General features: G+C 38.6%; 1 protein-coding gene across 9 annotated transcripts in view; it reads right to left on the bottom strand.

Moving 5' to 3' along the window:
- Positions 1-1,081: 1,081 nt before the first annotated feature.
- Positions 1,082-12,381, bottom strand: part of LSM14A (LSM14A mRNA processing body assembly factor) — a 53,903-nt gene continuing 42,603 nt past the window's right edge. For 2 of the 9 annotated variants that reach the window (XR_009730858.1, XR_009730856.1), the window contains 5 exons: positions 9,834-10,016; positions 9,553-9,724; positions 8,212-8,443; positions 3,870-4,056; positions 1,082-2,178 (listed from right to left, as the gene is read on the bottom strand). Coding sequence is in view for 6 of the 9 variants with exons in the window: in XM_061387924.1 (XP_061243908.1) it covers positions 4,209-4,235; positions 8,212-8,443; positions 9,553-9,724; positions 9,834-10,016 (614 nt within the window). In the remaining 3 variants the exon portion in view is untranslated. Of the gene's footprint in view, positions 2,179-3,179; positions 3,237-3,869; positions 4,057-4,198; positions 4,236-8,211; positions 8,444-9,552; positions 9,725-9,833; positions 10,017-12,381 lie in introns of those variants that run through there. The other 7 variants (XM_061387929.1, XM_061387927.1, XM_061387926.1 and 4 more) reach the window with 5 other exon arrangements.

The raw sequence follows: 12,381 nt of genomic DNA, 5'->3' as shown, positions 1-12,381 counted from the left end.
GATTGTAACTAAGGAGCTGGCTGCATGCTAAGAGGGGGAGAGAAGGCTTCTAGCTTTACCTAAACACCTACGACAATATATAAATCCTAGGAAAATAGAAATTAATTTTGCTAATTTTAAGGAATATAAACCCTTACATGTTAAAGATGCCTTATACTGTATTTCTTTCTATTGTAAGGATAATATTAGTGTTTAAAGAGAAAGAACTTTGACGAACATTTTTTATTGAATAATTTTATTCTGTCTCAGAATAAAAATCTGCTTTAATATTGTAAGGTGCACTGCAGGTATGCCATGCTGCCAGTTATTATTGGGGTACCAAACACCCTAGTCAATGACCCAGAGGGCTTGGCAAAATGCATGAATTCATATTTTCAGAGCATGTAGAATTGGTATTTACAGTTTTTCTTTTTTCTTCAAAGTAGCCCAGGATATCTCCGACAGTCTACACAGGTATTGTCATAGCACTTGCTTTGATGTTCCGAATGTCTTGGAAATGTGTTCAATATCATGATTGGTGGGTCCTCCAAAAGACTTTGTTGTTAACATGCAAGCAAACAGTATTAAATGATATCATCTAAACTATGGCTGCCGAGAGCTGGACCTCGATACTGAAACTGAATCACAAAACATTTTCTTGTAGAGCCTTACAAAAGATATAAAATTAAAATTAAAAATATCAACTACCTTTAAATATTTCAATTCTCCTACAGTGCAGTTTTTTGTATCTTTACCACTACTGACTATTTTAAGGAGAAAGTTAACAAAAATCAAAATTGATAAAAATATTTAAATCTTTGGATCCCTTTATTCCATGGCCTTCATAAAACACAAAACTGGCCAGATTCCCCCCCACCCCTGCCCGCAACTATAGCTTAAAATAGAAAAAAGATTTACTAATAATTTATCATTAGCAATGAACTCTATACTGAGTCACATCTGTGGGTCACAGGCCGAAGGACCAGTGTTATGGTATCTCGTAGGTTGCCAAAATAATTTCTAACACTCTGAATCCTCTTGAAATATAATGGAATGAGTCAAGGTATCACAACAAAATTCCAGGCATATCAGGAAGAACAGGTTAATTGACACCTAGTTTTATTGTCTTAAAAAAGGGGGGATACTTATTTGAAAATACAGCTAATACATTCTTATCTATGATTATTTACATTTGTATACTGAAAATATCTATTATTTGGATAAATCCTGTGATATGCCATTTGCTACAAAATAAACTTCTTACAACAAGCATGAGTAATTTATCCTTTTTAGATAATGAATGTATCAAATCTTCATTTATGTTCCAAACATTAAAAAAAAAAAAATCAAACCAACAATCTTAAGCCTGAAAAGCTATGAAAAAAAGACCCACCCACAGTTCTGCTCCTCAGCACATCAACTTCTGCAAGGACACAGTATGTTTGCTGACTTTAAAATGTTTATTCTTTAAAAAATTAGTTGCTTTTTATACAGCTATACAAAGTTCTTAATGTTTCTTTGGCAATGGAATATAATGGAATTTTACAACTATATAAAAAGTTACCTTTGCCTAAGAAACAGTATTTACTGTGTGTACATAGTTGACTGACAAAATTCTCTACCATCCAGCACCCTAATTAATTGACGAAATAAGCTACCTCAAAAGGGATATTACAGGATCTCCAAAAAAGAAAGAAAGAAAAAAAAGAAAAAAGCAAAGAAAAGATACAGACAGACAGAGACACACACACACACACACACACACACACCCCCCCCTTCTGTGGCTCAAAACACAGTATCACGGCCCTATCTGCAGGTAACTTGCAGGAATCGCCAAATACAATTTAGTGATAAAGAAGATCCTTTCAGTGATGAAAAAATACCTGTAAGTTTCACTGGAGTACTGCTTTAGTTTAACTATACATAAGATATTACTTAACCTTCTGCTATTCCAAATATAATTAATGCTCATTTTTTAAGATGAGCCTTCCCCCCACCCCCAAAAGTAACTGCATTGTATCTCTGAAATTAAGCAGAAAAACAAACAAACAAAAACCCAGTGCTGGTGACAAATATACAGCAAATTCACGTCTTCATTCTTCTCAAAGACTGAAACCAATTCTCAGGACCACGAAGAACTAGAAATCCATCTATTTCCAAAGACTTGTTTGTAGACTATGCAGCAACTTTGTTGTCCTTCTAAAAAGGAAAAAAAAAAAAATTAGCTCATGTTTCAAACTACTGGGGTTTATTAATAAGTATTTCTCTCTAATTTGCTTAAGTATATTTTTCATTACCTTTAAATTCACCCTCCTCTTAACTTTCACATATAAATTTGTTTCACTGATTTCCAGGAAACACTTTTGACACCTTACACACTCCGCAGTAGCTCATTACTGCTAACTGTATTTTCCAGTTAATAGAGGTTAAAGCAGTGGTGCTGTCCGAGCAAGAAGGCTCCCCGGTTAAAACAGAGGTATGCCCTACTACCTTTGGTGCTGTCCTAATAATTTCAAAAAATAATTAAGCCTTGAACATAGTAGTCAAACTCATCAAATACAACTGACAACATATACTGGAAGAAGATTAATAAAATCCCTAAGTCTCTGATATCTTTACTAAGCAATAAAATATCAGGTGGCAAAATAACATTTCTCTTCGAAGTTTCATGCCGGGAGAAAGCCAATGATTTGAAAAATACATTTTAAAAGGACAACTTTTATGAAAATATGAAATAAATATGACATATTAAATATGATTAAATAAATCTTAAATATTATTATTTTAAATATGAAATCAAGTTCTGAAAACCAGAGCACTGTTTGTGAATTTTTTTTTTTTTTTTTTAAAAACTAACCAGGGAGAAGAAAGCAATAAAATTCTCAAGGAGCCTCTAGTTTTCCAGTGAGATTAATTCTAAACCAAAGGCCTGTACACAGAGCCAAGGGAAGGGCTTCTCTTTTCCTCAGGAATAGCTGCTAGCACGTGCCTGATTTTTACTGCCGATTCTTACCCTGTTAGAAACACACACTTTATGAAAAACTTTATCTGCATATACAAAAACCATTTGTACAATGTTATTAAGTTAGAATACAAACAGCATGGGATTAGTTGATGCAGAAAGCAAGCTGCTGAAGACGGTCCTGTTGTCCCCACCAAGGCCAAATTTCACATGCCCCTATTTTTAATTTTTTTTTTACCTTTCAGAAAGCTGTATGATCAATCCAGACCTTTTAGGGTTGAAATGCTGTGGTTTTCTGAAAGGTGAAAAAAAAAAAAAGAAAGCAAGAAAGAGAAGAAAAGAGGGAGGGAGGACGCAGAAGGAGGGGGAGACAGAGAGGTAGCAGGAAGGAAAGGAGAAAATAAAAGGGGCAAGGGAGAGAGAAAGCACTATGCTGAGTCATTTCAGATACTTGCCTCTGGACCCTCTGTGAAGAACATAAGACTCAAGTGGAAGGCAACCTATCTCACCCACCATGGTGGCTCAACCTCCCTAGCAGCAGCATATAAAATAATAGTGGGCTACTCTCTTATTATGCCCAGCCTCATCTTCCACTCCCAAAAAATAAAGAAAAGAAAAAGCACTACAGGACCAAACTCACCATAAGTTTATGTTTCTAACACTATCCTTAAGGAAAACTCAGAAGTCAAGGAGTGAATTTTGGCTTGATTAGCTTGTATCTACATCAAGGAAGTTAACTCCTCTGGGTTCCTGGCTTCCTAACTATTTACTGGGAGGAGGGTGGGAGAGAGGTTCTAGTTTGACTGGTATTTCTGAGGAATCCTTAAAAAACAAAAAACCTATGATTCCATCTTTACCCACGTTTGCATTAAACAACCAGACCTACTTATATTGTTTATGTCAGTGAAGCATAAAGAAAAAAGCTAACCCATTACATGAAGGCTGCTGCAAATGTCATTGCACTTCATCTCTGAGAAATACTAGACGTTTCAGAACGTGTTTAATCCTTTGAAGATAAATCTCCTTTATGTAATACTGGTCTCTCACTATTTCCACTTTTAAAGGTGCCAGACGGTATGATTTGGAACGAATACGCTGCTGAGAAGGTCTAGGATCTAGTGGTAGACAGAAGAAGGATCATTTAACTTTGGAATACACAATCAATGGGTACCCACACTGATGGACCTTCAGCCTCACTGAAGGCTGATGTAACTTATTCCTAATCAAGGAATCACGCTAATCAGGCTAAGTACTTACTTCAAGCTCACTATGGCTCCACGCTGGCATAGGCGTTCTGGTGGAAAGAAAAGTAAAATACATATTCACTAATGCCAAGAGGTCCCATCTAGTTGGTGATGCAGAACAAAACAAAACACCTGAAACAGGGAATACGGGTATATGTAAAATGTGTGGTGACGGAAGCAGATGCCATGGGAGGTCAGAAAAGAAAGAAATCAGAGGTGGAAGGAAGAGAAGCTTTTAAGGACACAGCAAACCTTGGGCAAGACCGAAAGGAAACCCCTGACTTTTAGCTCTGTCTGTCTTTCCACGGGAATCTAATATCAAGGCTCCAAGTGTTTTGTTACCACCAATGTCTAGCACAGAGCTTGGCATATCCTAGAAATTCAATATATTTGGTCAATGAATGAAGTTTAGTTGTAATCAAGCAACCGTTTAAGAGATGATCAAGAGTTAACCTATTTGAATTAGACAGTTTAAAGGGTAATAAGAAATGGGGCTGGATATAGCAAGTGGGACTCTAGTAGGGTAAAAACAGCAAGCAGTGCAATGTCATGTTAGAACCTTCTAATCATCAGCCTAAGGTCCACTCAGGTTTCACTCCTTGAAACACCCAAGCAGAGGTTGAACTATCCGTCAGGGATATCCCAGTATGGATAAAGACAAATGCAGGACTTCCCTGGTGGTCCAGTGGTTAAGAATATGTCTGCCAATGCAGAGGACAAGGGTCCAGTCCCTGTCTGGGAAGACCCCACATGCTGTGGGACAGCTAAGCCTGTGAGCTGCAGCTACTGAAGTCCGTGTGCTCTATAGTCTGGGTTCTGCAACAAGAGAAACCACGGCAATGAGAAACCTGCACATCACAGCACCACAACTAGGGAGCAGCCCCCTGCTTGCCACAACTGGAGAAGGCCCATGTGCAGCAACCAAGACCCAGCAGAGCCAAAAAAAAAAGACTGATGCAGACACCCCCTAAATGCATTCTAATTCTGCAATATATATGACAGAAGTTTTAACTAAAAGCTCAAGAGAGCTGAACAGTGAGACTCGACCTTAAAAAGAAGGCTGGCATTAGTAAACGGATATACCATGCACACAGTGTGTTGTTACTGTTCAGATAAAGGGAAGTAATGGTCCAGTCTTAAAGATAACATGACAGCTATTTTTTTTTCAAATATATGAAAAATCATCATGAAGAAGAGTATATATTCTGTGTGAAGAGTTAAACTAATAGGTTGACGATAGAGGGAAAAAGATTTTCATTCAAATTCCATGTGTCTGTGAAATTCTAATAATTAAGAGCACCCTTGTGGTGGAATGGATGCTCTTAGAAACAGTAGTAAGTTCCCAGTCCCTACAGGGGTACCAACAGAAGAGGCGTTTGGGTTGGCCAGGAGGTCACATCTTTCAGATGTTTCCCAACTCTTGAGACTTCAATGGTCTTTAAAAAGTGTATCTGAAATAAATCTGTTCAACTCTCTACCCACAAATGTCAAAACCGAGGGACTGATAGGTTTAACAACTTAAATCGATGCCATACTGGCAAAGATTACAAAAATTCTCATCAGGATCACGGTCTGATTTAAATGTATTTTTTCTCAAACCATGGACCTCCCTGGTGGCTCAGACGGTAAAGCACCTTGCTTACAATGCCAGATACCTGGGTTCGATCCCTGGGTCGGGAAGATCCTCTGGAGAAGGAAATGGCAACCCACTCCAGTACTCTTGCCTGGAAAATCCCTTGGAGAGAGGAACATGGTGGGCTACAGTCCACTGGGTCGCAGAGTTGGACACAACTGAGCGACTTCACTTTCACTTTTCTCAAACCAAGCTGACTCAATGTGGTCTTCAACAAGGAGCTGCCATAGGTTCTTCAACAGGTAGCTGATACGCTTCAAGTGAGGTAAAGACAGACTGAAGGTCTGAAGAGCCATCAGTGGGTTACTATGGTAATTGGCAGAAATATCTCAAAGGAATGAATGCGATGACGTGGACATGGATACTCCACCACCAGGGTGACCAAAAGAACACCAAACTGATATGATGGGAAAGTGAGAAGATGATGAGGTCATTCTGAGGAAGGTTAAGTTTAAGCTGATCACAGGACACAATGCAAGTAAATAGAGAAATATGTAGGTCAAGGTCCAAGTTGAAAAACTGATTAGAAGCTATGAATAGATCAGCTCAGAGAGGGGAGGGGGAAATCTCTGCAGGAGAGGAGAGAGGGAGGAAGACAGAGAGATCAAGCCTACACAAGAGTACAAACGTGAGCTCGATAGAGCAAACTGAACACTGCAGGCAGAAGGAATGGGTAAAAAGGTGAGACAGGAATAAGCTTGGCATTAAACAAGAACAAGGTCTGTATATCTGTGGTGGAATGGATGACAGAAACAGCTTGCAGTCCCACCAGCAACAAGATATAGAGTAAGTACTAGACTTCTGACCTGGAGAAGCAAGCAGATCATGAAGTACCTTATAGGCTGTGGTGAGGAACATACTTAATTTTTATAATGAGAAAAATATCAAAAGTATTTATGGGAAAAAAAAATACCCAAGAAGATTCCAGGTTGGGTGGTAGTTATCAGTGTCAAATATTGCAGAGTTATGAAGGGCAAATATTTGTGAAAAAGCTATTGAATTCGGTAAACAAAAGCTCACTGGCAACCTCAAGAGGAGTAATAGTGGCAAGTAAGAAGCATTCCATGGTTCCTAAGACAGTCTCCAAGTTGGAATGGCTATTTTGGAAGTCAAAAGTCCTGCAGATACATCAGGCTGCGTCTACCATGGCTGGATGTCCTGACCTAATGATCTGAGGCTAATTTTCAGCAGTCTTGGCTATGATGACACAGTATCAAAGGCATTAAAAATAACAGAACAGATCCAAAAGCCACAATTAATGATCCTTCAAGAGGGAGCTCAACAATGACCAGTTTTAAATATAGAAGAGTGAAATTCCTGATAGTGGGTCTTTAAGTTTCTAGCTGCTTTCTGTAATTCCTAATAGACTTCTTTATGATGGGATTTTCATCCTTTCTTTCATTATATACTTTCCTCTCCACTATCCCTAAAGTCAATAACTAGGATAGTAACATTGACTTAAAGACTCCTTTAAATACATTATACATATATTTTTTTATACAAGGTCCTACTGTATAGCACAGAAAACTACATTCAATATCCTATAATAAACCATAATGGAAAAGAATATGAAAAAGACTGTGTATATGTGTGTGTGTGTGTATGTAACTGAATGACTTTGCTATACACCAGAAACTAACATTGTAAATTAGAAATTGCAAGCAGCAGTTTCCATATACCAATATGATATTTTTAAGACCATGGTAAAATAAAAAACCAGGGAAAATGTAGTTGAGTTTTCCACAAAACTAATCAAGATCATGGACTGAGGAACAAATGTACTAGGTTCAAGATCCAGCATCATCACTTATTAGCTAACCTTGGGCAAGTTATTTAATATCTCTTTACCCATTTCCTCATTTGTACACACAAAATACTACGTTAGCTATATTAAATGCACAGGTTTGCCTTCCATTCTGGAATATGTTCTTCCTAGATTCTTTTGGTATTAAAGCATACTTTGTAACATGAAATAAAAGTGATATAATATGGTCTTTTTTTGTATTGTGTAATATCTTTTAGCGATCCCCTGTGCCTTCAACAACAAAACTTTTTAAGAAAAAGAAATTAAGTCAGTCTCTAATAGTTTTTTGGAAGAAATTTTACCAGTCCATGAAATCTGAAACAATGGTTCTGTAACAGAAGATAAAAATATATTTCTCTCACTTCCTCCAATTGAAAAGAAAATAGTTTAAAAAATTAGATCCATTAGCCAAGAAGTTACTTCTCCTTAAAATTATATAAATATCATAATCAAGTATATCCTCCACTGAAAAGTCAAATGGAAGTTACACAGATGTCCTAGAAATACTCACTCCCAATAGATAAAAATTTAAAACATTTTGAGTTTCATCCAACTGCAAGCCAACCCCAAAGCATGTAATAACACTTACCCTATACTCAAAATCTGCAAACTCCCTGCCCCCACGACCTCCTCTGAATCCACCACGAAATCCTCGAGGAGTGGTGAAGGCACCGCCTCGGCCACTGCCACGCCCTCGGCCACCACGGAAACCAAGACCCCCTCTGCCTCTGTACCCTCCACGGCCACGGTTTGGACGAAGCGGGATTCCAAATGTTTCTGCATTTAATCTTCTCTCTTCAGCCCAGGTTGGTCTCCGTTCTCTATTATGAGGACAAATAATCTTTAGTATATCAAGTTGTTTTTTTTTTGTAGTGTATCAACTTTTAAAGAACATTTGCCAGCACGACTATGTAGCACTTAATTTCCAAATTGAGGCTAAATAACTTCTAAGCATCAAAAAAATCATAAAAAACAACAAAAAACCCCAAAAAAGTACCTAATCTAAGTCATCACAAGCTGTCCATGGCAATATGTTCCTATTATATTCTGTTACACTTCATGTGAAAGTATGACTGGTATTGTTTATTGCAAATGCAGCTGATGATACAAAGAAACTGAATAGCCTCAATAAATGGACTGGCAGTTGACTCTACCCTCCAATCAGCCTCAAAGGAAGAAAGGGAAAGGAAACCCTGCCTCAGGATGGGAGGAGATAAAGGGTTGATTCCCAAGATCCTACTAGGCTCCTGGTCCAACCTCTGGACCTGATGCCTAAAGTTTCTGAATCACTGCTGCTGGCCTACAGCCCAATCAGATTCAGCACCATCGCCATCCATGTTTAAACTGAAGCAGACAACCACCACTGGGTGGCACCAAAATGCAGCAGAAGGACGGCCTGAGCCAGGCAGCAGAAACTCTGCAACTTTGTTATGCTGAGTCCTCTAATCAACCAGTTTTCTGGATTCATATTTACTGCAATAGAGCAGAGTTTTACTACATCAGCAAACTTCAACTGAACTACACTGTAGAGGGGTAGAGTAAAAGGTGTTTAGATGTTAGATGAATGCTTCTATTTTAATTACTAATTTTCGAATGTGAACACATCCCCAAACAAAAATATATGATTATTTCTTCTTTTCCAAAAGTAGTATCATTTAAAATTTTAGTATAAGTTATTTTCTTTTATCAAAACATTAAAAAATTGTAGTCATTAGATTTTTTGGGGGGGTTGCACCACACAGCAAGTGGGATCTTAGTTCTCCAACCAGGGATCAAATCTGTGCCCACTGGGAAGCATGGATCCTTAACCACTGGACCATCAGGGAAGTCCTTAGGGACTTTTAAATATTCATGACACTTTGTGAATTTATCAGGAATTACTTCACACTTCAACCTCCTAATTGCGTAAGAGCAGCTTAAAAGACTGTACCTATTATCATCACAAGAAATATTATCAAAGAAGGATTTAGTTTTGTCATAATAGCAATTAGGTCCAAGTGGATCTTCTTCATCTGCATTTCCTTCACTGTTTTGAGTATCAACTCCTGAGTCTCCTTTATCTTCACCATTGACAGGCTTCTCCTGTTTCTCAAGTTTATCTTCTAATGGAAAAAAAAAAGTACAAACCATATAAGTCAAGATTTGGCCTAAATATCCATAATTCACATGGTCAGAAAAGAGTACTCTCTGAGGAGAAAAATAAAAACTCACCTTTCAGTTTAAGTTTATTATGAAACTCTCTGTCAATTTCCTCCTTGTTAAATTGTGCATTTGCACTTTCAAAGTCAAAATCTTTCTCAAATTTCATTGGACCATCTCGTCGAATACCAAATCTTCCTCTGCCACCTCGATGACCCCCACGCCCTCTCCTTGGAGCTGAAGGAGCACCTGGAACTATATTAATAAAGAATAAGCTGGTTTAAAGCAGAAGCTATTATTATGGTCGTTATGGTCAACAACAGAAATGCTTATGTCTCTATATACCTGACTATATTTGTATTTTTTTACTATAAAAAAGAGATGAAGTTTCACAAATATTTAATACATAGTAGACTGAGAAGAAAGTGAAAGAAAGTGAAAGTCACTCAGTCACAGCCAACTCTGTGGACTATACCATCATGGAATTCTCCAGGCCAGAATAATGGAGTGGGTAGTTGTTCCCTTCTCCAGGGGATCTTCCCAACCCAAGGATGGAACACAGGTCTCCCACACTGCAGGCAAATTCTTTACCAGCTGAGCTACCTGGGAAGCCCAAGAATGCTGGACTGGGAAGCCTATCCCTTCTCCAGTGGATTTTCCCGACCCAGGAATTGAACTGGGGTCTCCTTCACTGCTGGAGGATTCTTTACCAGCTGAGCTACCAGGGAAGCCTCCCTAGACTGAGAAAAGTGCACATAAAATTTATAAATATGAAATTTATAAATGTCCTTAATGAAATTTATTCCTATGGGGTCTGTACTCAAACATGCTGCAGATACAGTATGGTAGTAGTGGTTTAGTTGCTAAGTCGTGTCCGGCTCTTGCGACCCCATAAACTATAGTCCGCTAGGCTCCTCTGTCCATGGGGTTCTCCAGGCAAGAATACTGGAGTAGGTTGCCATTTACTTCTTGAGGGGATCTTCCCGACCCAGTGATTAAACCTGGGTCTCCCACATTACAGGTAGATTCTCCACCAATTAAGTTAGGGCTGATACAGTATACAATCAAACAATTTGGGAGATTTCTGCACTACATTACTTTGTTCTGCTTATATCCCTAATACCTATTAAGTGTCAAATGTATACCGGGTTCTCAAAACTTATGAAGCCTTTTATGGAAAGGATAATAGAAACCAAGATTTACAGGGAGAAAAATAAATGAGCACATTAGCACAAACTGCAAGAGAACTCAAAAGACAAGAAGCACCAGATCTCAATCCCTCCAGCCACTTCCTGCTTCACCTTCACTGTCTCTCTCTAAATAGATCCATATTAGTCAAGTCTTCCTGTATCTATCCTTTCTCTACAATTTAATACAATAACAAGATTTATGAGGCATGGTAAAGCAATACCAAAGTAGCATAAATTACAGTGAAAACTTGAGAATCCAAATAAGAGGAACAGTTAAAAAAAAATTATAAGAGAAACATGGAATAGTATTTGATGAGTTAACAGAAAAATATGGGCTCCCCTGGTGGCTTAGAAGGTAAAGACTCTGCCTGCAGTGTAGAAAACCTGGGTTTGATCCCTGGGTTGGGAAGATCCCCTGGAGAAGGGAACGACTACCCATTTCAGTATTCTTGCCTGGAAAATACCAAGGACAGAGGAGTCTGGTGGGCTATAGTCCACGGGGTCACATAGAGTTGGACATGGCTGAGTGACTTTCACTTTTTTCACTTTCAACAGAAAAATATAGAGCACAAAGCAGGATGAATTCAATGATTATAATTATGTGAAATGTTTAACACATAATGACTACACAGTAATAGACATCTCTGTGCTCAGTTCAGTCGCTCAGTTGTGTCCGACTCTTTGCGACCCCATGAATCGCAGCACACCAGGTCTCCCTGTCCATCACCAACTCCCGGAGTTCACTCAGACTCACGTCCATCGAATCAGTGATACCATCCAGCCATCTCATCCTCTGTCGTCCCCTTCTCCTCCTGCCTCCAATCCCTCCCAGCATCAGAGTCTTTTCCAATGAGTCAACTCTTCCCATGAGGTGGCCAAAGTACTGGAGTTTCAGCTTTAGCATCATTCCTTCCGAAGAAATCCCAGGGCTGATCTCCTTCAGAATGGACTGGTTGGATCTCCTTGCAGTCCAAGGGACTCTCAAGAGTCTTCTCCAACATCACAGTTCAAAAGCATCAATTCTTCGGCACTCAGCTTTCTTCGCAGTCCAACTCTCACATCCATACATGACCACAGGAAAAACCATAGCCTTGACTAGACGGACCTTTGTTGGCAAAGTAATGTCTCTGCTTTTCAATATGCTATCTAGGTTGGTCATAACTTTTCTTCCAAGGAGTAAGCATCTTTTAATTTCATGGCTGCAGTCACCATCTGTGCTCACTAGTCTCTAAATAAAACTTTGCAATTGTCCAAGTTTGAGAAAACAAACCACAAAAACCCATAGCAGTATAGCCAGACACTTAAATCTGGACAGGCAGGATGTTTAAATATTCAGCTTTACTACTGAAAATGTCTTGGCTACGAGCCAGCAAGTACAGCATGATATGTTTTAAATTTTGAAAGGTAGCTAAAGATACTTTTATTTATTG

The sequence above is a fragment of the Bos javanicus genome, chromosome 18 (genome assembly GCF_032452875.1).
Source record: "Bos javanicus breed banteng chromosome 18, ARS-OSU_banteng_1.0, whole genome shotgun sequence".
In the NCBI taxonomy this organism is placed as follows: Eukaryota; Metazoa; Chordata; class Mammalia; order Artiodactyla; family Bovidae; genus Bos; species Bos javanicus.
Note: the sequence above shows the minus strand (reverse complement) of the source record. Positions and strands in the feature narration are given on the sequence as shown.